General features: G+C 58.9%; 1 protein-coding gene across 2 annotated transcripts in view; it reads left to right on the plus strand.

Annotated features, from left to right (window-relative positions):
• The window catches only part of PHACTR3 (phosphatase and actin regulator 3), a 151,955-nt gene that overhangs the window by 89,652 nt on the left and 38,084 nt on the right, over nucleotides 1-24,219 (plus strand). For both annotated transcript variants that reach the window (XM_036323414.1, XM_036323413.1), the window contains exons 2-7: nucleotides 2,375-2,536; nucleotides 6,245-6,319; nucleotides 15,429-15,590; nucleotides 19,789-20,001; nucleotides 22,226-22,400; nucleotides 23,035-23,282. In XM_036323414.1, the coding sequence (XP_036179307.1) occupies nucleotides 2,380-2,536; nucleotides 6,245-6,319; nucleotides 15,429-15,590; nucleotides 19,789-20,001; nucleotides 22,226-22,400; nucleotides 23,035-23,282 (1,030 nt within the window). In that variant the 5' untranslated portion in view covers nucleotides 2,375-2,379. The remainder of the gene's footprint in view (nucleotides 1-2,374; nucleotides 2,537-6,244; nucleotides 6,320-15,428; nucleotides 15,591-19,788; nucleotides 20,002-22,225; nucleotides 22,401-23,034; nucleotides 23,283-24,219) is intronic.

A 24,219-nucleotide genomic window follows, 5' to 3' on the forward strand; every position in this document is an offset into this window, starting at 1 on the left:
TCACCCTTCCTCTATCTGGTGACCTGGCCCAGGGTCTCAGCAATGCAGGTAGCAGGTGGGGTGGGATTTGTGGTCCGATCTGTGGTTTGTTCTTCATGCTGCTCCTTTTCGCTTTGCCTACCAGGAAGTTCAGAGCTGCATGTGTGCCCGCCTTCGGTGCGGTGTGAGGTCTCTACCCCTGGCTGCTGCGGCCCCGTCCAAATCCCCTTTCTCCGGATTTCCTCCATGTTCATTTTACCTTGTTCAGCGTGTGTTTCTCGTACCTGCCACCCTCCTTGGTGGAAGCAGGCGAGGTGGTATAAAGAACGGGGTGCTAATGCCCCATCATTCCCAGCTCATCTCTGGGGTCTTGTCTTCATCTACAAATGAGCCCCGGCTTGGGGAGACCTGGCCAGATTGTGCCCACGTGCCTTCAGCCCGCCAGCGCTCCCGCAACGGGTGGCACTGGCCGCTCCGCTCCAACTGGCGCCTGTGGGCGCGGATCACGGCGCGGATCAGGGAATAAACTGCCTCCAGGAAAGGAGGACTGGCTGCATCCTGCACGCCTGGCGTGGAGCTGGGCAAGGATGGTGGGGGGGTCCTGCCTGGCATGGAGCTGGGCAAGGAAGGCGGAGGGATCCTGCCCGGTACCCTCGGGTCCCCCTGGCTCCATCATCCCTCACCTGCATGTCCCAGGCTCCTGCTGGGTGCAGGATGCTGGGATTACAGTGGGAAACAAGTGGAGAATGTCATTCCTTTGGTGCCTTCCTGGTTGCTGAGCCTGGAGGGAGAGGTTCTGAAATAAGACGCCCAAGTTTGTCCTGGATGAAATACCTCCCACCCAGCCAGGGTTGTTCTATGGACCAGCTGTGGCCGCAGCCCCCGCACACACGATTCATGCTCAATTAAGAGAGAGAGAGAGAGAGAGAGAGAGAGAGAGAGAGAGAGAGAGAACACACCCGTGGCCTGGCCCCCGTTGGCCTGGCCCGTCCTGGCTGGTGTCCCATCCTCGACCCCACCCTGGGTGATCCATTGACGCGGTCACCCTAGGATCAGCTTAGAGACCCGAGAGGCGTCTCTGGGGTCAGGCTGCCCGAGGGCACACCTCTCCTCAGTGTTCCTCGCTCTGTGAGTCGACACAATGGCTCCCTGCTCTGAGCCTCGGCGTGCTCCTGTGTGAAGTGGATGTAATAACAGTGTCTACCCTATAGACTCACAGTGTGAGTATAATACCTGCCCCATGAGGCATTGCGCTGGGCCGACAGTGACGGTCCATCACGGGTCCCTGCCCCTCTGGCTGCAGGTGGCCTTGTTTAGCCGAGTGACCCGGGAGGTTAAATCTGAGAGCCTGCAGGGGCCTCAGGTCCTCGCCACTGCCCCGTCCCAGGAGGGGTTAGGGGCAGCTTGGCATTGCTTTCTCAGTCCTGCCACAGCGACGCCTGAACTCGGTTCGGCTCTGCCCATCGGCGGGTGCGTGAGCCAACGGGCAGCACTGTGCCTTCAGAGGTCCGCCTTTCACCGTTGCCTTAGTCCTGTTTTGTTTTCCGTTCTATTTGTAAAAAAAATACGCCTCCCACACGGCCTGTGGGGAGCCCACGCCACCCTCTCTCCCAGTCCCCGCCCCCCCACCACTGTCCCTGAGCCACAGCAGGTGTCTGCTCACACCCTCTCCTTTATCTTCCCACGTCTGTGCATGGTTCACAGGAGGGACGATGACCTAGCTGCACCCTGTCCACGGGCATGTGGTGGCCACCAGTCTCCTGTGTGGCGGCAACGCCGTGCGCTTCCTTAGTCTGTCTCTCTGCTCCCTGCTAAGCATGCCAGTCGCTTCGCTCTGTCCACTCCTGGACTTAGTCATTCTCTGCTGTCCACGAGGAGCATGGCCAGGCCTGAGCCAGGGCCACGGCAGAGCTGGCGGGGGGGCGGAGGGGGGTGAGAGGGGGCGGGCACCAGATCATTGCGGCTCCTTGGTGGCCGCGCGGGTCCCTTCAGGAGCAGGGGCCAGGGCTAGACCTCACCTGGGACAGGAGGAAGACAGACTTCCTGAGGAAGCCAGGCTCAGCTGAGCAGCTGAAGGGCACAGAGCACAGAAGCAGCCGCAGGGCGAGAGGCATGAGTGGAGGGCGCAGCACAAGCAAAGGCCCTGGGGCGGGAGAGGTTCTGCCTTGGAACTCGCTGTCTTCAGATTGCTGTGCTGCAGGAAGAACCTGGCTAGGGCTTCCAGCGGGCTGTGGGAGGGCTGCAGGGGAGGGGCTCACAGAAGGGAAATGAAACACGCTCCCTGAGGGCCAGCCCGGGCCACCCAGGACACACTCGGCTCTGCAGAATCGCAGTGGCTCCTCAGGGAGTCACGTGGGGTTGGTGACCCCTGAGCCCCCTCGGTGTTGTCTTGCAGATGAGATGGACCCCACGCCCCCAGTGCGCTCCGAATATCTGGTCTCAGGGATTCGCACACCCCCCGCCAGGAGGAACAGCAGGCTGGCCACCCTGGGCAGGATCTTCAAACCCTGGAAATGGAGGAAAAAGAAAAATGAAAAACTGAAGCAGACGACATCCGGTGAGCCCGGGAACATGGTGGTGTCATTGTTGCTGTGCTTTGTGTGGCCGATGTTGTCTCCCCAGCACCACATGGGGCAGGCTGCCCGTGGCCTCTGACAGCCGCTCAGCCTCCCTGGGTCGCTCCCTCCAGGGGGCCTTCAGGCCCATCCACCTGCTGGGACAGGTCAACACCATGACCCTCTTACCACCCAGACCCTAAGGGGCACACACGTCACCTGGGACCTCGTGAAAAAGGCAGGGCCAGGCTGCACCGAGACCCTGGCTTGTCACAAGCTCTCCTGGCTAACCCCTCTCCCCCAAGGGACAGGCACCCGGCCCTCCTGCACGGGAACCCACTTTGACAACGCTGGGCCCGGGGTCCCCAGGAGCCCCCTGGAGATTTGGAGGGCGGGCCTCAGCTCTGTGCTTCCTGAAGAGGCTCCCTGCAGGGGTACAGACTTCAGCACCACCTGTGGCTAGTGCTGTTGCTGCGACCTGCCCGTCTTAGGGAAGGACAGGCTCCGAGGGAGGACTCGCTCGCGGGCCAGGCAGCCCGGAGTTTGGGGGCGGGGGAGGGGGTGGCTGGGAATAGCCCAGAGGCCCTGCTCAGTCCGGCCCCTGGACCACAGCGTATCCTTGGTGAAGGGACGGTCGGCCTTGAGAAGCAAACCCAGGGGAGACAGCATCTCACACACAGGCCCTTGCTGGGCGCACCTCTCAGCTCTGCTGAGAACCATTAGTGAGCGGGTTGCTCATGTGGAATCAGCTCTGGGCCTTGGGGACTTGCCTCTGCGGTTTCGGGGTCTCCATTTCCTTCCCAGGGCTCAGAGGCTGGCAGAGACAAAGCCAGTGGGGGGACTGCTCATAGTAGCAGTTGGTCCTCTCACCTTTTTATACTTTTTATGTAAACATTATTATTATTACTAGTGGCCCGGTGCACAAAATTCATGCACAGGGGTGGAGGGTGTCCCTCAGCCCGGCCTGCACCCTCTCCAATCTGGGACCCCTCAGGGGATGTCTGACTGCCAATTTAGGCCCAATCCCACCCACAGGGATCTGGCCTAAATCAGCAGTTGGGCATCCCTCTCACAATCCGGGACTACTGGCTCCTAACTGCTCACCTGCCTGCCGGCCTGCTCAGCCCCAAATGCCCCTCCGCTGGCCTTTTTGCCCCTAACTGCCCCCCCTTGCTGGCCTGATCACCCATAACACCTTTGCCTCGGCCCTGCCACCATGGCTTTGTCTGGAAGGACATCCAGAAAGTCTCCCGGTCTAATTAGCATACTACCCTTTTATTAATATAGACTAGTGGCCCGGTGCATGAAATTTGTGCATGGGTGTGGGGGGTGTCCCTCAGCCCAGCCTGCACCCTTTCCAATCTGGGGCCCCTTGGGGGATGTCCAACTGCCTGTTTAATCAGGCCTAAACTGGCAGTCGGACATCCCTCTCGCAATCCAGGACTGTTGGCTCCTAACCACTCACCTGCCTGCCTGCCTGATCACCCCTAACCACTCTGCCTGCTGGCCTGATTGCCACCAACTGCCCCCCCTGCTGGCCTGATCGCCCCTAACTGCCTCTTCCTTGGCCCTGCCACTATGGCTTTGTCTGGAAGGACGTCTAGAAGCTCTCCCAGTCTAATTAGCATATTACCCTTTTATTAGTATAGATTATTATTGGTTTTGTTAATCCTCACCCAAGGATATTTTTTCCATTGATTTTTAGAGAGACTGGAAGGGAGAGAGGGAGGGAGAGAGGGAGAGGCAGAGGCAGAAAGAGAAGCATTGATGTGAGAGAGACATATCGATTGGCTGCCTCCCCCATCTGCCCCGACCAGGACCTGGAATCAAACCCGAAGCCCAGTATGTGCCCTTGACCAGGAATCGAACCTAGACCCTTTGGTGTGTGGGGGCGAGGCTCTAACCACTGAGCAACTGGCCAGGGCTACATAATAATTTTTATTTATTTATTTATTTTCTTTATTGATTAAGGTATTACATATGTGTCCTTTCCCCCCATTGCCCCCCTACTTGATAATTTTTTTGAACCACCCATAAAGTTGATTGACGAGTTCTTCTTGTCCAGAATGAAAGCAACAGACACTGTTATTCAGCAAACCTGAGTGCAGGTACAAAGCAGCTGGTCAGCCGGGCGCGCCCACTTAGAGCTTCCCCTGATGTCCGGCACAGACCGGGAGCCATCATGACTCTGGTGGGGCCTCACAGGGGCTGTGCAGCTGCTGGGGAGGAAGTGGGCAGGGTGGGCATTGCTGGGGGTGGGTGGCCTGAGAAGACGCAGGTGAGGAGGTGACATTGAGCTGAGACATAATTGGTCCCCTTGAGGAAGGCAGGGGAAAGCATTGTTGTAGTGGGAACAGCCCATGCAAAGGCACTGAGTTGGAAGGCCTAGGGAACCAAAGCCAGGTGACCTCTGTGACCTCAGGGGAGCCCCTGACACTCTCTGGGTTTGATGGCCACAGCTGTGGGATTGGAGAGGTGAGCTGTGTGCTGTAAGGACTCCATGCCATGGGCCCTCAGCCAGCAGGAGAGGGGCCTGTGAGGTCATCGGAATGCTGAGTTTCCCTGCAAGGGCATGGAGGGGCTCCAGCTTAACCCTGCAGGACCCCACCTTCGAACAGGCGGTCCCCACCTTCAGGCCATTTGTCCAAGCATCTAGGGATCCCAGGAACGGGATGCATTCTGGTTCTGGTGGGAGGTGGTCCTCTGTCCTCCCCAACCCGCTGATCCTCAGGCAGAGGCCACGCCCGTGGTGCTCTGTGCCTGGCACACAGCAGATGCTGAGGAAACGCTTTCTCAGTGTGAGTCCAATGAGGAGCCTCATTTTCACTGCTGCTCCCTGAAGGGGGCTGAGTTGGTTCTGCTTCCCAGTGACCCCCCCACACACTTGTTTAGCACCTGACTCATAGTAGGTGCTCAGTCAGCAATTGCGAACAAATTAAATAACTTGGTTGTCACTACCTGTTTGTCCACCACTGCTGGACTTCAAGCTCGGACAGGTGGCGGCTCTGTCCCCTGCAGCTGGCGTGGGCAGTGCTTGCACACGCAGGCGACCGCAGGCCCTCTGTGGCCCAGGCTTCACCGCCGGCTCTGTCTGCGCCTTTTAAAGAGAGGGCCCGAGAATTACGTAGGTTTGTACTTGGAAACTGGGTGCAACTGTAGGCGATAGTATTCTGGACACTTAGAGAAAAGAAGGGAGCAGGTGGGTGAGTTGCTGAGTGCTGTGCTCAGGCTGCAGGTGGGAAGGGCTCTCCCAAGGAGGAGCTGAGAGCTATGCTGGGGTCTGTGGAGGGGGGCCAGGTCTCCTCCTCCCTGTCGCCTAGTGGGCTCTTTGGAAGCATAAGCTGGGTGCACAGGGAAGCTCTGGGGCAGCAGAGGCGGCCTGTGAGCAGAGAGTGGTCAAGGAGTGTTTCACTGACAGTAGGAACCGCAGGGAAGTGCCCCAGGGCATGGGGGCAGAGAGAAGAGAGCCCAGCCGGTTCATTAGGAGCATTTGGTGGACGGCAGAGTGGGCAGTGGGGGCCAGCTGAGAGAAGGGCATCATGCCAGGCATTGCTTCTCAGGTGCAACACTTGGCAGCCTGGTCAGTGAGAAAGCTTGGGGTTCCCAAACAGGGGGCCCAGGGGACCAGGCCCTCTTACCCCACCTCCTGGGCCTCCCTGTGTCTTCTGGAGGCCCCGCCCTGACTCACCTGGCTGTTTGTGTCTGTGCAGCGCTGGAGAAGAAGGCCGGCCGGCAGGGTCGGGAGGAGCTTATCAAGAAGGGGCTGCTCGAGATGGTGGAGCAGGGTAAGTGGGGGCAGGGCAGGTGGGGGGCAGGGTAAGTGGGGGCAGGGTGAGTAGGGGGCAGGGTAAGTGGGGGCAGGGTGAGTGGGGGGCAGTGTAAGTGGGGGGCAGGGTGAGTAGGGGGCAGGGTAAATGGGGGCAGGGTAAGTGGGGGGCAGGGTGAGTGGGGGGCAGGGTGAGTGGGGACAGGGTGAGTAGGGGGCAGGGTAAGTGGGGGCAGGGTAAGTGGGGGGCAGGGTGAGTGGGGACAGGGTGAGTAGGGGGCAGGGTAAGTGGGGGCAGGGTAAGTGGGGGGCAGGGTAAGTGGGGGGCAGGGTGAGTGGGGACAGGGTGAGTAGGGGGCAGGGTAAGTGGGGGCAGGGTGAGTGGGGGAAGGGTGAGTGGGGGGCAGGGTGAGTGGGGGGCAGGGTAAGTGGGGGGCAGGGTGAGTGGGGACAGGGTGAGTAGGGGACAGGGTAAGTGGGGGACAGGGTGAGTGGGGGACAGGGCAGGTGGGGGGCAGGGTAAGTGGGGACAGGGCAGGTGGGGGGCAGAGTAAGTGGGGGGCAGGGTAAGTGGGGGACAGGGTGAGTGGGGACAGGGTGAGTGGGGGGCAGGGTAAATGGGGGACAGGGTGAGTGGGGGACAGTGTGAGTGGGGGGCAGGGTAAGTGGGGGCAGGGCAGGTGGGGGGCAGGGTAACTGGGGGCAGGGTAAGAGGCAGTGCTGAGCCCAGGAACACAGAAGTGGGTGCCTCTCGTGGGCCCAGGAAGCCCGTCGGGTGGAGTGGAAATGGGAGCAGTCTGGTGTCCTCCTGTGGCTGCTGGACCCGAGTGGGCTCCATGGCTGCAGGATTCCCGGAGTCCGGACCCACGGGTCAGCCCCAGGCCTCTGAGAGCTGCGGGGGAGTTTGAGGCCCCGACCCCGGGCACAGCTAAGAGCAGCCCCTCCCCTGGGAGGCTGAGGCTTCCCGCTGAGCAGTGGGGTTTCGCTGTGGCTCCTCCCTGAAGTGGTAGCGGTGGCTCTGTTACTTCATGTTCACATTTGATCCTTGACTCAGGCGAGTTGTTTTTACTGCCATCTACCACTGCCGCTAACATTGTGACCCCCCTGACGGTACGCCCGGTGCTGCGCTGGGCGGTTGGCCCCCTTATCCCTTTGGTCCTCACAGCATCCTGGGCCAGTGCGTCCTCCCTGGCGTGCAGGTAACACTGAGAGGTCCGGAGGCGGCCGCCAGGGTCACGCCGCCACAGGGCCCAGACGCCGTCAGTCCTGGTCTGGGGGCCTTCATCGTGGGAGAGTCTGTGTGGCCACCTGTGTTTGCGTCTTTGAGAAACATCGGTCATTATGGATAGCACCGTTCATCCATGAGATTCCCGCGTTCCTAGTCTTCCTCTCTCTGTGACACCAGAAGGCCTGAGGCCCCGGACGGGGGTCCCTGGTCCTCTGACACCCCTGGGCTCAGGGAGGGGGTCACACACCTCATTCTCAGGAGCTGGGCGGCTCTCTGTCCTGACCGACCGAAGGAGCCTGGCCTCGGTGGGGTAAGTTGGGGGGGGGGGGGTTCTATCAAAACTCCTCTCCCCGCTTGTCGTCACTTTAGATTCAAAGACGGAAGTGTTCTGATGATGTGTTTCCGGGCAAACCCACCTGGGCACATACGTGGCAGCAGTCCTCAGACTTGCACGTGAAAGGAAAGCTGTTCTGACTTAGACCTGCAGGGCCGGCACGGCTGAGCAAGGCATCGGGACTGTTTTCATCTGATGGGACAGAGCAAGGCAGTTTGAATGTGTGGCCAACAAGCCTTACTTTGGATCTTAGAGAAGTGAAAATCCTATGTAATAAGGAGGGAATATGCTAATTGACCCTCATGCCATCACAAAGATGGCGGCACCCACAGCCAATAAGAAGGGAATATGCTAATTGACTTCCCCGCCCTCAAAGATGGCGGCACCCACAGCCAATAAGGAGGGAATATGCTAATTGACTGTCCCATCCTCAAAGATGGTGGCGCCCACAGCCAATAAGGAGGGAATATGCTAATTGACTGCCACACCCTCAAAGATGTTGGCACCCACAGCCAATAAGGAGGGAATATGCTAATTGACTGCCACACCCTCAAAGATGTTGGCACCCACAGCCAATAAGGAGGGAATATGCTAATTGACTGTCCCATCCTCAAAGATGTTGGCGCCCACAGCCAATAAGGAGGGAATATGCTAATTGACTGCCACAACCTCAAAGATGTTGGCACCCACAGCCAATAAGGAGGGAATATGCTAATTGACTGTCCCATCCTCAAAGATGGTGGCGCCCACAGCCAATAAGGAGGGAATATGCTAATTGACTGCCACACCCTCAAAGATGTTGGCACCCACAGCCAATAAGGAGGGAATATGCTAATTGACTGCCATACCCTCAAAGATGGCGGCACCCACAGACACAAGATGGTGGCACCCAGTCCCCTCAGCCCCCCAGCGCCCAGGGCTGCCCAAGGCTCAGGTAACCAGGGCCGCCTGAGGCTTGTGCTTCCGGCCATGGCAGCAGCAGAGGTGTGATGGGGGCATTGCCTTTCCCTGATCGCTGGGTCACCTCCCGCCCCTGAGGCTCCCGGACTGTGAGAGGGGGCAGGCCGGGCTGAGGGACCACCCCCCTCCAGTGCATGAATTTTCATGCACCGGGCCTCTAGGTAAAACAGAATTAAGGCCTATTTATCAGTTATACAATGTGGCCGCTGGCGAATGAAGACTAGATACACATGTGTGTTGTTGCCTCCTGGAAGGAAAAGGGAGGGGATGAGGAGGAAAGAACATCTAGAGGGCAGCTTGCCACTCCTAAACACCGAGTCTGGTGACCATTTTGCTTGACGGCTAAAAACAGACTCGATGGGGCTGACTGTGGCGGCAGCCACAGTGTCGGGGTGACCGCCACGCGGTGTTGCGTGGAGGAGGCGCTCCTGGCCCCGTGGATGTGTTGTGTCCCCTCCAGCTCCATTGGGCCGGCCGGCAACCTTTCCCGCAGAGGCTCCAATAGCAGAGTTCAGGCTCTGGGGCCGTGGGCCAGAGGCCAACTGCTGACGGCACTGAAAGGCAGAAGCCAGTGATGTGTCTCAGCGTGGGCCTAGCTGCCAGGACTCCCTTATTTGTGGACTTTGAAATTTGAATTTTGTATAGCTCATGTACGACTCTATTTCTTTATTTTTAATCCTCACCTGAGTGAGAGAGAAACATTGATGTGAGAGAGCCACATCGATTGGCTGCCTCCCACATGTGCCCCCTGCCCTGGACCAGGGTCAGGGATCAAACCTGCAACCCAGGTATGTGCCCTTGACTGGGAATCGAACCCACGACCCTTTGGTTCATGGGCCAGTGCTGTAACCACTGAGCAACCGGCCAGGGCTACTACATTTCTTGTTATTTTTTCAACCACGTGAAGGCGAGGAGTCCCCTCTTCGCTCAGGCATGGAGCAGGTGTGGGCTGGACTCGGGCCCAGGTGCAGGCAAGCACAGCCCAGTCTTCCTCTCTCGGGAGTGATTATGGAGCAGGAACCAGAGGGGCCTGTGACACCATCTCTTGCCTCGGGAGTTGAAACTGCATTTTTACAGCATTTCAGAGAGGGGCACCTGCTATGTGCAGTGGCGTGCCCGCTGCCGAGGGCACAGGTGAGCCCGCACCATCCTCCCAGAGCTCAGAGCCTGGGGAGAAACAGCCCGTGTTGGTAACTCGGCCCAGGTGTCGGGAACCAGGAAGGGCTGTGAGAGCCGCTTTGTGAAACGCCTGCCATGTCCAAGCCACCGCTGAGGTGAGTGTGGTGAGGGCAGGCACGTGGCCTAGGAGAGTGTGAGGGCCCTGGCCGGCTGGTTCTCCATGCGCTGCGCACGAGGGTCACCGGGCAGCTCGGAACGGAAGTGCTGTGGGGCGGCTGCCATGCGTCATCTCGCCTGGCACTGTCAGCCGAGATTGAGGAGCCAAGACCAAGGGGGAGGGGGAGAGGGAGGGGGAGGAGGGGGCAGGCAGAGGTGTCTTTACCCAGAGGAGCAGGGCCCGTGGTGGGAAGAAGCGGGCGCCCCGTGAAGGAAACTGGAGAAGGTGGGTGGGTGCAGTGAGGTCAGAAACGGGAAAGGGAAGGCCGTCTGAGTCCAGTAGATAATCTTGTCTCCTCTGCCCCTTCTCTCTCTCACGGTCAGGGTCAAGACAATTCGAGTCCCCAGGCAGTGGCGGGGCTGGGGGACAGGCACCTCCAAGCCTCAGTGGGTGCAGGGCAGCCGTGGGTGGGGGTGACCTGCAGTGAGACTGTCCCAGGCGCTCCCTCTGGGAGGGGCGTGGTCAGGGAGGGAGTGGAGGCTCTCTCAGCCTCTCCTGGCCGCAGGTGGTGACAGGGCCTGGGGACACGTATGCAGCAGGTGCCTGGGGTTGGCACCTCGCCCTGTTCTTTCTGTTGTCACCTGCTCAGAAAATGCCTTTTCTCACTGGGGGTGGAGTCAAGCTCGGCCAGGCCCTGTACACCCCTAAATCTTGCTGATGTTGGGGTGATGGCTCCTGCTGGGTTGTAGGATTCTGTGGCATCTCCCTGAGCCCAGAATGGTGGGTGGTGAGCACCGAGGCTCCCCGAGTGGGAACCCCAAGTGGGAAGGCAGCACCCCTTCCTCTTCCTCGGGTGCAGCTGTGGTGTGAGTACCTGCCCCCCCGGAAGCAGCTATAGTTTCCTGGGTTTGGGTTAAAGGGTCGCTCATTGGCGAGCACCTGCTCCTAACCAGGAGAACATTCCTGCAGCCAGGAGCACCCCCTGTGGCCCTGCGCTGTCACCAGGACTCCGCACAGGGCTGGTGCCTGAGTGGCTGAGTGGGTGACAGTGATGGAGGGGCCCAGAGAAGTCCCCACAGGCTCAGGCCACAGACCCTCCCAGAGCTGCCTGGAGCCCTTAGGAGCTCGAGAACTCATACTTAAGCTTCGAAGGCCTGGAAGGGAGGATCCTGTGCCCTGCACATGTGCACATGCATGCATACTGTGTGTGAACGCATACATGCACACACATGGTGTGTGGCCACATGCAGTGCACACACAGTGAACATGTGCATGCACACACATGGCACACACATGCACGTGTTGCACACATGGTGCGTGCACACAATACACATGCATGGTGCGCGTGGACATACATGCATGACACACATGTGGTACGTGCGCACATGTCACGTACATGCAGTGCGCACAGTGATCATCGGCGTGTGGTGCATGCACACATATGGTACACACTGTGCACATGGACATGCACACGTGTGGCACATACATGGGGTGCACTCACACAGACACACGTGCCCCCCACATGCATATGCTACCACCCACACACCCCCCACATGCCCCCACGCACACCTGCCCCCACACCCGGTGCACACACAGGCATAAGTCAATCTGGAGTTTGCCCACACAACAGTCACCAGCACAACAGTGGGAGCCGACCCTGGAGATGTGTCCAGGACACGGTCTGCCTTCCATACTCACGGGGGTGGGGTGGTTTTATGATATTGCTCACCCTGTGTGTGACCCCTCTGGTCCCTCTGCTCTGGCTCCTGGACGTCAGGTGACCCTCTGAGCCCAGGCGGGGCCACCTGTGCGCTTGTGGAACAGATGAGATGGGACTGGGTCTGTGTGGGGAGGGAGGAGGTGACTTTTTTCTCTCTCTTCACTGCTGTGGCTATTCTTCTCTGCCACATGTTGCCATGAGGGCCGGCCAGCCTCCCAGCCCCTCCACCGGGCCCCGCCCAAATGCTGGGTGTGAGGACAGGAGCCCACACGTGTCTCCACGCCAGACACTGCGTGTTCCCGGGTCACTGTCCTCCATCTTCCTGTTCATGTCCACGTGGCATTTTCTTAAATAACTTAAGGAGCTTCGTACTCCATCCTGGGCTGTGAGAGGAGCTGCCACCCCCACTGCGCTCAGCGACCCGAGATGCGTGACCCTTTCCTCCGGACTTGGGCAGGGCAGCGGGTCTGTCTGGAACACCAGGGCCAATGTGAGCATGTGTGTGCTCTCGGTGTGGGTGCTTGCCTGCACACATGTGTGCACATGTGCACTTGTGTGGGTGTGCTTATGTGCATGTGTGTGCAGGCATGTTCACGGCATGTTCCCTCTCTCTGGCTCCTCTGGATGACACAAGCTTGGCCTCGTGCTCCCCTCTGTGGCCCTCAGAAGGGAAAGGGCGGCTGTGGAAATGGGGCCGGAGAGGGCCGCCCACAGCTCCCCTACCCCAGCCAGTGTTTCCTAGCAACCGCCCTGCCACCAGGGCTATTTTGGGAACTGAAACTGTTCATTGAACAAGATGCTGAGCTGCAGCTCAGAGCCTGCTGGAAGCGGGGGGCAGCCGGGCCTGCATGCTGGTGGCAGCTCCGCTGAGTCCTACAGAGGCTGAGACCGTGGCGCCCCCCAGGCCAGTGTTCTGACCGGCTTGTCACTGATGTTGATGAGGAGGGAGAGGGGTCATTGTGACAACAGCACGACAGTGGTGGCAGCAAATGGCCGCGCCTTCTAAAACTTGTGTCCCTGTCTGGAAGCGGCGGTGGCAGCCCCACAGGAAGCACGAGGCCCAGGGAGCCGGGGCTGGCGATGCCGTGCGCGTCTCGGCCGCACTCCCTCGCTTGGTGCTGCTGTCATTTTCTTCCTCACAAGGCCCAACAGAGCGAGCAAGCCAGTGGCGAGGCGGTCACAACTGTGTGTCAGGCATGACAAGCCAGTCCTGAGAGGGGCGAGGAACGAGTTTTGAGCCTAAGACATCAAATTTTGTCCACTAGGCAAGAGACCTGTTGGCACTTGTCTGAGTCAGAGGTCAGTGGCAAGCTCTAGTTGTGGTCACAAACCATAGCCTGTTTTATAAGGCCCTGAACGGAGAATGGTTTTTAAACTTAAAGGATTTTTGTAAAAATCAAGGAAGAAAACGCAGCATGGACCATATGGCATATGGCCCACAGTCTAAACGATTGTCCCTTTCTAGGAAAAGCTTGCCGGCCCCTGGCCTGGACCCCGGTCAGGCAACGTGGCTGTGCAATGTGAGCTTTCTAGTCCAAATCTGCAGACACCCCCCCCCCCCCCCAGGAGACAGGCGTGCCGCGGAGGGGATGTGATGAGCCGTCGCAGCTCAGATCCCTGGTGCGCTGCATGCACGGGTCTGGCCAGTGCCCTGGGCACGGGGCGGGCCCTGGAAGGGAGCCGGTTGTGATCACCTGGGCACACGGGCCTTGGCCTGGTGACCAGACCCTCACCACCTCCTCCCCATCGAACACTCTCATCAGCCGCCCGTGGTGTGGCTCGGTTGGAGGATCATCCTGTGCAACGAGAGGCTGTGGGTTCCATTCCCCGCCAGGGACAAACCTAGGTTTCGGGTTTGCTCCCTGGTCAGGGCGTGTACAGGAGGCAACCGGTTGATGCGTCTCTCTCACATCGATGTTTCCCCCACGCCCCTAAAATTAACAAAAACATATCCTCGAATGAGGATTTTTTTAAAAACCCTCATCAACAGTGATAATGGCAATTGCTCGCAGCCTGCAGGACGCTCTCGAGTCCCAGCCCAGGCCAACGTCCCTGCCCTCACCCTGCTGCCTCCGGGGGGCGCGAACCTGTGCAGGTCACGCTGCCGCTCTGCACTGCGATGATGGCCCGATGGCACGGCTATGGGGATGAGGGGGGTCCTACAGGGACTGTGGTGTGTGTCTCAGAAGGGGCACGTTTTCAGCTGCCGAATCTCCCAGCCTGGACTGCTACCTGTGGCTGTGGGACCAGGACCAGTTACTATGCTCCTGAGCGCCGGGCCCCTCATCAGTAAGATGTGACCCTGAAGGGCCAGGGGTCAGATCCTCAAAGGCTCCACAGCTGAGCCCCAAGCAAGGGGAGCCCAGGACCTCCTCTCGTCCCTGCTAGGTGCCTGGTGTCATCCTTCTGGGACCCCTGCTCTGTGATGCTCCTGGTTCTTGGCAGCGCCCCCATTCCTGGGCTCTTGAGCCTCAGAGTGTGAGTTAAAGGGGTAAGGGTCACGGCTTATTGCTCTCTGCCCTCCTGGGGCCGCCTGGTGCCGGACACACAGTGGGTACTGAGAAACATTGTGTAGTGGAGACCCATGGGGCAGAGGTGCGGGGGTGAATCTGTTCCTGTAGCCACAATGTCACCTAACAAACAACCCCAGACCTTGGGGGCATTTGTTGTCACCTGTCTGGGTTGACCTTGGCTGGCAGGATGGAGGCAGCTCAGCCCCACCCCCCCAGCCGCAGGTCTCCCAGCGCTAGCCAGGTGTGTCCTCGAGGTGGGCCCAGTACAAGGAGCAGCAGGCAGGAGTGCACATCACTTTTGAGGCCGCTGTTGTGTCAAACCTGCTGGTGTCCCACTGACCAAAGCAAGCCACAGGGCAGAGTCCAGGGTTAGGGGGGAGGCATCCAAAGGTGCAGATATGGGTGGGGGTCATTGTCCAGTCTCCACCGGTGTCGGAGTGAGAGGGCACAGGCAGGTGGCAGAGGCTGAGGGGTGTCGCGATGCTCGGTGCTGCCTTAGGAAGACAGGGTGTGCGCAGGGACTCCGGGCCCAGGCAGGCACATGCCCAGCAAGGCTTTGGCAGGGATAAAGCTGCAGAGCTCTGGCCAGAGTTGCTAAGTGGTTAGAGCATCGACACCAAATGGTCGCAGGTTTGATTCCAGGTCAAGGATACATACCTTGATTATGGGTTCCCACCCTGCCCCCATTCAGGCATGCGCAGGGGGCCACCAGTTGATGTGTCTCCCTCACATCAATGTTTCTATCTCCCTCCCTTCCTTCTACTCTCTGATAAAAAGCAATGGAAAAAATATCCTCAGGTGAGGATTAACCAGAAAACATATAGAGCATGCAGGGAGGGAGGACAGGCTAGGCCAGCCGTGGGCAAACTACGGCCCGCGGGCCGGATCCGGCCCGTTTGAAATGAATAAAACTATTGAAAAAAAAAGACTGTACCCTTTTATGTAATGATGTTTACTTTGAATTTATATTAGTTCACACAAACACTCCATCCATGCTTTTGTTCCGGCCCTCCGGTCCAGTTTAAGAACCCATTGTGGCCCTCGAGTCAAAAAGTTTGCCCACCCCTGGGCTAGGCTAACAGTGCATCTCCTTGCAGATGCTGAAAGCAGAATGGGCCACCGAGCCACACAGAGTGAGCCGTCCACTCCCAAGCAGCAGTTTCCAGAAGATGCCCAGCCAGGAACCCCCTCGGCCACCGGGACGGACCAGGCTTCCCTGGAGGAGCCACTGTCCTCAGACTCCCTCTCAGAGGATGCAGGTACCAGCTGGAGACCGTGTGGGGTGGAGCTGCTCCCAGGATGGCCATTGGCCTGGGTGGCAACTGGGGTCCCCGGCCTGGGCCTGGGCTCCATCAGGAGCTATCCTCGAGGCACAACCGCGGCCCTGCTCGAGCTCCGCCACACTCTGCCATGCGGGTGGGTTTAAATGTTTGCCGGAGCATTTTCAGACTGTGTTCTCCCAAGTCTGGCATAGCCAGTAAATGGAAGTGCTCACATGCTCGCAGGTGGCCCCCGTGCACCTTCCTCTGGACACCTTTGCTTCTTCACTGGGAACTTTAGGAAATTTTTCCCCAAGGAGCCAGTGTCCAGTGGGAGCAACGTCGTTGAGCCCATGACCATAGGGCAGAGTGGAGGTGGAGGCGCCCACAGCATCCTCCACAGGTTGCAGCCTCCACAGATCCTGCCTCTGTCAGAGACGGGACTTCAGTGCCTGCCGCATGGTGCCCTGGCAGGGTGGCTGCCGGTGAAGCCCAGCATGCCAGCTCCTCCAATAGGGAGGTGCTTCTCACCACTTCTCCGCCAGGTGTGCTTGTTGCACTGCTCCAAGCTTCATTGGTTCCCTCTGTTACAGGGACAAATGTTGGGGCCTATGTCAGGTGGAAGGACTCTGGTGTTATACACACATGGTGGCAGGAACTGTGCTGATTACTGGAGATGGTGGTGGTGGTAGTGATAGTGGCGGTGATGGTGGCAGTGATGGTGATGATGGTGCTGGTGGTAGTGGTGGTGGTGATGGTAGTGATGGTGATTGTGGTGGTGATGGTGGTGAGATGGTGGTGATGGCGGTGATGGTGATGGCAGTGATGGTGATGGTGATGGTGATGGCAGTGATGGTGATGGTGATGGTGATGGCAGTGATGGTGATGGTGATGGTGATGGCAGTGATGGTGATGGTGGTGGTGGTGGTGGTGACTGCGGTGATGGTTGTAGTGGTGATGATCATTGGTTTAATTGAATAGACTGGGTCATTGGCAGCTGAGAAAGGAGTGACAAAGGGGATGATGGAGGGGAAGGCAAGCATGAACCCAGCAAAGACACCTGTGAGTGCTTTGAGGTGACCACCCCCTGCTCTCTGACCTCTTAGCAGTGTTTGTAGAGATGTGTCCCAGGAGACTTCACTGTGGAGCAGGAAGCCTGTTCCTCGGTACAGCTTCAGCTGTAAACATGGCAGGCAGTGTGAGGGCTGGAGCTTCAGCTGTGTCCCTGCGGTTGTGGGATGTTGGAAGTCCAGGCCACGAGGACAGGCTCACCAGGGCTTCTGTGGACGGCGAGGCCTTCTGCTTCACAGCCGGGCAAGCCTCTGTCCTCGGCTGCCTCCTCCTGCCCAATGAGGCTCTCCCTGTGCTTCTCCCCGTGGTCCCACCCACAGCGTCCCTTCAGCCTTTGTAGGCACCTGCCAAGAGGGGCTGGTTGTGCCTCTCCAGTTTCACCCTGACGCGGGGAAACAATGAGTTTGGGGTCTGAAGAGTTATGGCTGGTGGGACACCCTGGCCTCTCCTGCAGAGGCCCTTTGGGCACCGGGGTCCTGCCATCCCCCAGGCATCAGCCTTCAGTCAGGGTGGAGGTTGGTGGGATTCCCGTGGCCTAACTCAGAGTTGCCCTCGGCCACTGAGCCTACTGCTCTGCTAGGCAGCTGCCCCGCCTGCTGCTGGCACCCGGCGCTCCTCCGTGGCAGGGTCTTCCTGCTTGTTGGGCTCTGAGGAATGTGCCGGCTCCCATCAAGGCCCGTTAACCCAGGCGCTCTTGCTGTCCAGATGGTTCGGCCATGGATTTCAGAGCAGACTTGGTGTGTTGAGCACAAATTTGTTCCTAAGAATCTTTTTGTGGGCGGGGCATGCTATTGAGTCTGGGTCATCCTCCCAGGGTGATGGGAGAAGGGGAGCGTCTGTGGCTACGCCTAGATCTGAGCCCTGCACTGGGGTTTGCTGAGTGTTCGGTGGGTGCGCAGCGCCCTCTGCTGGCCAGGGCAGGACAGAGACAGCCCTGAGGGAGGGTTCCCCAAATCAGAGAATAGCCAGAGCTCTATCTTCTAAGGTTTTTCTCCCCCATACTTGAGATTTTAACGGGTGTTAACATTTCAGTTTCGACAAGATTCCCAACTATCATGGTAGCTACACACACTCTCACAGGCGATGCAGAGGAAGATGCAGGCTGAGAGAGGAGGAGAGGCGAGCCGCTCAGACAGGTCAGGGACCACGGGGTCTCTGTGCGGTGAGCATAGGCTAGGTTTGTGGAGGGGCTTTGGAGGAGGACTTTGAGCGCTGCTGGTGTGTGGAGCCCCAGGGCCTTCTGAGCAGAAGGGGGGCGGCATTCCACCTCTGCGCGTGGGGTGGGACACCTCTGTGGAGCCGTTAGAAATCTGCCCTCCGAGGCAGAGCCGAGGCTGCCTTCTGCAGTCGGGGGGAGGGGGCTCCTTCTCAGGTTGTGCTCCGAGGCCAGTGGGAGGGCCAGCCCTTCTGGCAACAAGAGAAAGGGCCTGGCCTGAGAATTTGCCACTTCCAACACGGACATTAAAATAATACAAATGGTGATAAGTAATGGGATCCATGGGACATACCACGCATGCTCCCAGTGTCTGTGGACGTTCCCTAAGGGCAGGGATCCCACCCCGTCCGCAGCACGTGCTTTCAGCACCGCGGACAGCACCCCACCCGCGCCTGCCTGCCTGAGGAGGTCCCATGGATGGGTGGATGGGTGGGCCCACTCTGATTATAGGGTTCATTCTGAAAGGTTGTTCCCGGATGTTAGTATCCTCAGGTGGTTGTAAAAACGCAACAGCCAGGGCCTTGCACAGACCTGGGCACCTGGGGTCCAAGGGGGGGACAGGAGGTTGCCTCTCACATCAGGGAGGGAGGAAGGGAGGGAGGAAGGGGTGCAGGGACAGTAGATTTATGTTTGAGACAGGATTGCCCCTGTCTGATGGCCTCAGTTTCCCCTGTAAACCTGGAGGTGAGGCTGCATGGCAGGAGGGAGGTGGGAAACTGGAGCAGGAAAAAGCCAGGAGAGGTGTGAAGCAGAGTGACTGAGGTGGAGGCTGAGCTGCGTGCAGGGTTTGCGGGGAGGTCCTGAGGCGGCTGGGGCTGGGCCTTCTGTGGCACCTCCACAGGGGTGGGATCACGGAGGCTCTATCCAGAGATGGGGCTCTTCCAGATTTAAATGGAAAGGAAGTCAGGCAGAGGACCTGCTGTGGTGGATGGTGGAAATTGAGCTGGGTGGAGAGAGTGGAAGGGGGAGGGTTGATGGGTTGGGAGAAAGCAGGGAGCACAGTACTCGAGGGAGTTGGGGGGGTCCCTCCTGGGGGAGCCTGGATATGCAGGTGGAAGAAGAGGATGGGCGGGGTCTGAGCAGGCTGACCTTCCCCATCACTCACCTGGCTGGTGTGCCAGGGGGCAGGGCTGCTGAAAGCCAGACCTGAGAAGTCAGTAGCTGCTAAATTTGAGCGTCTGCAACGTGAAGGCTCACGTCGTCTCTTTTATTATTATTATTTATTTTATTATTTATTTATTTTTAACTATATTTTTATTGATTTCAGAGAGAAAGGGAGAGGGAAAGAGCGATAGAAACATGAATGATGAGAGAGAATCACTGATCGGCTACCTCCTGCATGCTCCCTACTGGGGATCGAGCTCGCAACCCTGGGCATGTGCCCTTGAATCGAACCTGAGACCCTTCAGTCTGCAAGCCAACACTCTATCCATTGAGCAAAACCAGTTAGGGCCTGTCATCTCTTGTTTAAACATCACAGCTGTCTTTTGAGGGACCCCAGTTATTAGTTTGATGTCATGCGCCGGTAAATGAGGCACAGTGAGGCTTAATAACTGATCTAAAGTCACAGAGGAAGTGCAGGGCCAGCTGCAGCCCAGGTGTGTCTGATCCCAAAACCTGTGACTGTGACCACCCCCGCCCCCTCCTTCCCCCAGGCCAGGTGGGAGCTTTGGCACCACCCAGTGGGTGAAAAGGGAACTGAACCACTCACACTCTTGAAATGATTCCCTCCTCTCTGCTTCTGGCAGCTCTATTGATAGTTGAACTCACAGGAGGTCAAGTGTGTATGTGAAGTGGCCCCTGTGGATTCTGCTCCCTGTCGCAGTCCCACCCACCCCTTGCTGCCCTCGCTCACTGTCACCAGTCGAAGGAACCATGGTTTGTGAACTCTCTGTTTTGTCTTTGAATCAGCCAAGACGCCCTCAGCATCCAGAGGTGAAGAAGCAGACCCCACCAGCAGCCTTCCACCTACCACGGACGAGTCCTCTCAAGCCTTAGCTGGGTCCGACTCCCTGGACAGTCCTCCCAGAACCCTGGAGAGATCCGTGGGCCAGCTCCCCAGTCCCCCGCTGCTGCCCATCCCACTGCCCAAGGCAGGCTCCAAAGCCACAAAAAATGCCACAGGTGGGTCCTAACGCATTGTCCGTCCACCCATCCATCTCCCTTCCTTCCATCCATCTATCCTGATGGGGCTCCCTCTGGGGGCTGCTTGTGCATTTGGGCTCTGGGCAGGTCCAGGGAGCAGAGCTGGGGCAGGAGGGCTGTTCTTACTTAGCAAGGACCTCTGGTTGTTGGAAGCAGACCACTCAGGACCCCTCTAGCAAGCAGGGCAGTCCCCTTGCAGTGGGCTGAGGTCTTCTGCGTGCAGGAGACACAGCTAGCCCCCAGATGAGGTCTTTCTGTCTGTCTGGGTGTCCAAGTGTCTGTCCTGTGTTTCTCTCTCTTCCTCTCTCTCCCTTCCCTCCTCCTCTTTCTGCTCCCTTCCTCCCCTTTCCGCTCCCCTCCTCCTCTCTCCCCTCCCCTTTCTCTCTCTCTCTTAATCTCTCTCACTGTCTCTGTTCTCCTGCTTCACTGATTACCTCTCCCTCCCGTGATCTCTGACCTGCCCCAGATCCCACTTCAGACGTGCTGTGCTGGGCTTATATGGTGTTTGATATTTTTTTAAAAATGAGTTGCCAACATTTAAAACATATTAAGGTGGTCAGAGGGAAGCATGGCCGGGTAGAGGCCCCAGGCCTCCCGTCTGCAGCGTTGGCCTCCTGTCTGAGCAAGTCCAGGTAGCTGACACATTTCCTCTCCAAGCTGGTGCGTCTCTTGGGCCATAATTGCTGGAACAGGGGCGGCGCTGGTCTCAGGAAGGGCAGGCCCTTCCTAGGAGGGGTCGCTTTAGGAGCGAGTCCTGCCAGGCGGCCTTGAGGACAGAGGTGGCAGATGACAGCAGAGAGGCCAGAGGTCTGCTCCCAGGCCTTGGCCTCCGCCTGTAATTCGACCGCTTACCGCGTGTGGGTGCACCAGCCCAGGCACCCAAGGACCCGGGGGCACACGGCCTTGAGTGGAGGAAACGGAGGCCCAGGCGCTCCAGCAGCTTGTCCAGGTCCCCCAGCTAATGGAGACTCGAGCTGTTTAGGGCCAAAGCTCAGACCCTCCACATGCCCCCCACCCCCTCCCCCTGCTTTCCCTGCTAGAATGTTCTTTCCTCTCACTTCACCAGGTCAGTGCATCCCTGTCCCCTCTTCCAGGAGCCTGTCCTGACCACAGCCCTCAGGCGGGCGCACGGTGCTCTCAGCATTTACCTTGTCAGTTCATCTTGTATAGAAGAGCACCCGAGGCATAAATCAGATATGTCACCCGGTCACCCACGGATATGGGGACTGGAACAGGATCGGAAGGGACAGGAGAGTGGCCACAGAGCTGGGTCCTGGCGCTCTCACAGCTGAGGGACATTTGGGAGAGCGTCTTCATGTTCTCCACGGTCCTTTTCCCTTTTCTATGGGGAAACTTGGCTTCATCCTGTGAACTCCAGGTGGCAGCAGGGAGGAGAAAGACCCTCACCTGGGCTTACCTGGCACAGGGGACAGCACACAAGCCAGTCCCCTGGGCGCTCTCTGGCCTGAGACCCAGCAGCCTGTCCAGGGCATCCTCACCTGCCCCAGATCCCACTTTGGACTTGCTGTGCTGGGCTTATACGGTGTTTGATATTTTTTAAAAAATGGGTTGCCAACATTTAAAACATATTAAAGTCTATTGAAGTATTAGCTATTAGTATGTATAAACACAGAGGAGAATTTTCACCTGTAGTCCAAATTTCTGGCTTTTTTTGAAAAGTTCATATGCGGCAGCCCCGAGTCGCAGCAGCCCCCTCAAGCTGGACCCGCTCTCCTGTTAGCCGCAGTCCCCACCCTCCCTCTGTATGAACTGCCCCTTGACTGGCCTGGACCCTGGAGACGCGTGACCTACCCCTCAGGCAAGCTTTCCTGCCCCTGCCCAGCGGGTGACAGTCAGCTCCTTGTATGGGGTCCTGTGGCCTCAGCTACACCTGGGTCACCTGCCAGGTTCCCTTCCCAGTCCCCACCACCTCCTGAAGGTGCACGACCTGGAGTTGGCTTCTGGGCCTCAGTTTCTCACCTGAGAGAGAGAGGTGGTGAAAGGTCCCCTGGGAAGGCACAGCTCGGCCGGCGGCATTGCTCTGTGTGGCTCTAGTGGACAGTGGGGCCCGGGCCCGGGGGGAGCCCCAGCCACGCCTGCATGGGCAGGCTCACCCGGCAGGGACCTGCGTCCTCTCAGCTCCTTGGCTCCTGTCGCCGCCCTGCCCGTGAACTCAGCTTCTCCTTGGCCTCTCACTCCCCAGGCCAGGCTGTGCTCCTCCAGGATGCCAGCGGGAAGAACGCTGACCCTCCCCCCCGAGGACAGCTTCCCACGCCCACAGGGTCTCCGCATCCCACCACCATCCACCGGCCGCTGCCCCCCAGCCGTGTGATCGAGGAGCTACACCGGGCACTGGCCACCAAGCACCGTCAGGACAGGTAGGCCCTGCCTTGGCCGAGGGACCTGTGTGCCAAACTCCCCGCTGGCCGCTTGTGGGGTGCACCTGGGAGGTCTCCGGGCTGGCTCACTGCTCTGCGTCACCATCTTGAAGTTCTCAATAGTTTTTTTGGCAAAGAGCTGGCATTTGCATTTGCACCCAACTCTGCAGCTGGTTTGTGGCTGGTCTTGGTCACGCTCTGTGAGGGGTCCCAGGTGGTTCCCGAGGCTCACCCTGGTCTTGATCTCCTGAGGTTTGTCGCATGTGAAGGAGAAGCAAGTTGTTTGCAGGCAACATGGGCAATGGGCCCCCCAGGGCTTGGCGGGAACGCCAGACACCGTGCCCTTCTCGCTTCTCGGAAGCCTTGGCCTGAGCACTTGCTGTGGGCGGTGAGGCAGGTTTTGTTACACGCGTGACTGCTGCTCAGAGCCCCATGTTCTCAGCAGCCCCTGCCGCGGATTCAGTGCCATGTGTGCACGCCTCTTGCTTCTGGTCCTGTGAGTTCGGGACAGAAGCCGAGACATCGCTCTGGTACTGGGTCATTACGGTGCCCAGACAAGCACCCCTGCCCGTCCATTTTGCAGCTTTCCCAGGTGAAGAGACAGCGTCTGACCTGAACTGCCTTTCTGATTCAGTTTTCAAGGGAGGGACAGCAAAGGGTCCCCGAAGAAGCGGGTGGACGTCCGCCTGTCGCGAGCATCCAGCATGGAGCGGGCCAAGGAGCGGGAGGAGGCCTGGAGCGTGGAAGGCGCCTCAGAGGGCAAGTGGGTGGCAGCCAAGGCGTCGGAGGAGAACAAGGAGAACTTGCTGGTGCACTCGGAGCTCCAGGACGACCTGCTCCTGTACCAGGACGAAGAGGTGCTGAACGACTCCATCATCTCCGGTGAGCGGGTCCTGCCGGGGCCAGTCCCACGAGGTCGTGTCACTGGGCACAGAGCCGAGTGTGGGGTGGCGCTCCTGCCGCAGCCCGAGGAGGACAGGGCGGGTCTGTACCTGTGAGGGCGGGAGGGAGCCCCCTCCAAAGACGAGCAAGGGGGGTACAGACGGGCTCAGGCGCCGAGACGTGAGTGGGCTGGTTTTGTTTTGATAATTGCGTGTTCGCGTGTTCGAGGAAAGATAGCTGCGCCTCGGCCGGCGGCATTGACGGGACAGCGGGCACGGGTTGTGCTCAGGAGTCCGGGTTGGGGAAGGGAGCAAAGTGCTAACGGAAAGCGAGGTGAGACCTACGGGGAGGAGGAGAGGGGAGGGGATTGGTTCCAGTGTCAACGAAACGGTGTCTGCGTGACAGCCCGCACCCTGGAAGTCCAGCTCTATCAGTCTGCACAGTGTTCAAGGTCAAGGTCACGGTGGCTGCTCTGTCCTACCCTGGAGACGGGGGGCTTGGGGAGACAGCGCTGTAGACACCCCCTTGATGGGGGGGGGGGGGGAGGTGCCCAGGCCAAGGCAGGCCGGCTGAGCGGCACTGTCGCTGCGGAGGGTCCAGGGTGGCCTGGCTGCAGGCCTTCCAGGTGGGTGATGGCTCTTTAGTGACATATCATCGTTCTTCCTAGAAGCACCTCCTGGTGAGGTCGCAGCCGTGGATAGAGGTGGGGCTCTTGGCAGTGGGGCCAGTGGCTGGACTCAGGGGGACCAGCCCCCGTGGCCCTGGCAGGTCCCGGTCTCCTCGCGTCTTCGTGACCGGCTTAACCTGGGCTCCAGGATGGCACTGGAATGTCCCTCGGAGCTCCAACACGAGTTTTTGCCATCATCTCACTAGTTGCCCATCTCTCCACTAGCATATCAGTTCCTGATCATTTCCGTTACCTCACATATGCGTCTGA

This window comes from Myotis myotis, unplaced genomic scaffold, assembly GCF_014108235.1.
Source record: "Myotis myotis isolate mMyoMyo1 unplaced genomic scaffold, mMyoMyo1.p scaffold_m19_p_9, whole genome shotgun sequence".
Classification (NCBI taxonomy): domain Eukaryota; kingdom Metazoa; phylum Chordata; class Mammalia; order Chiroptera; family Vespertilionidae; genus Myotis; species Myotis myotis.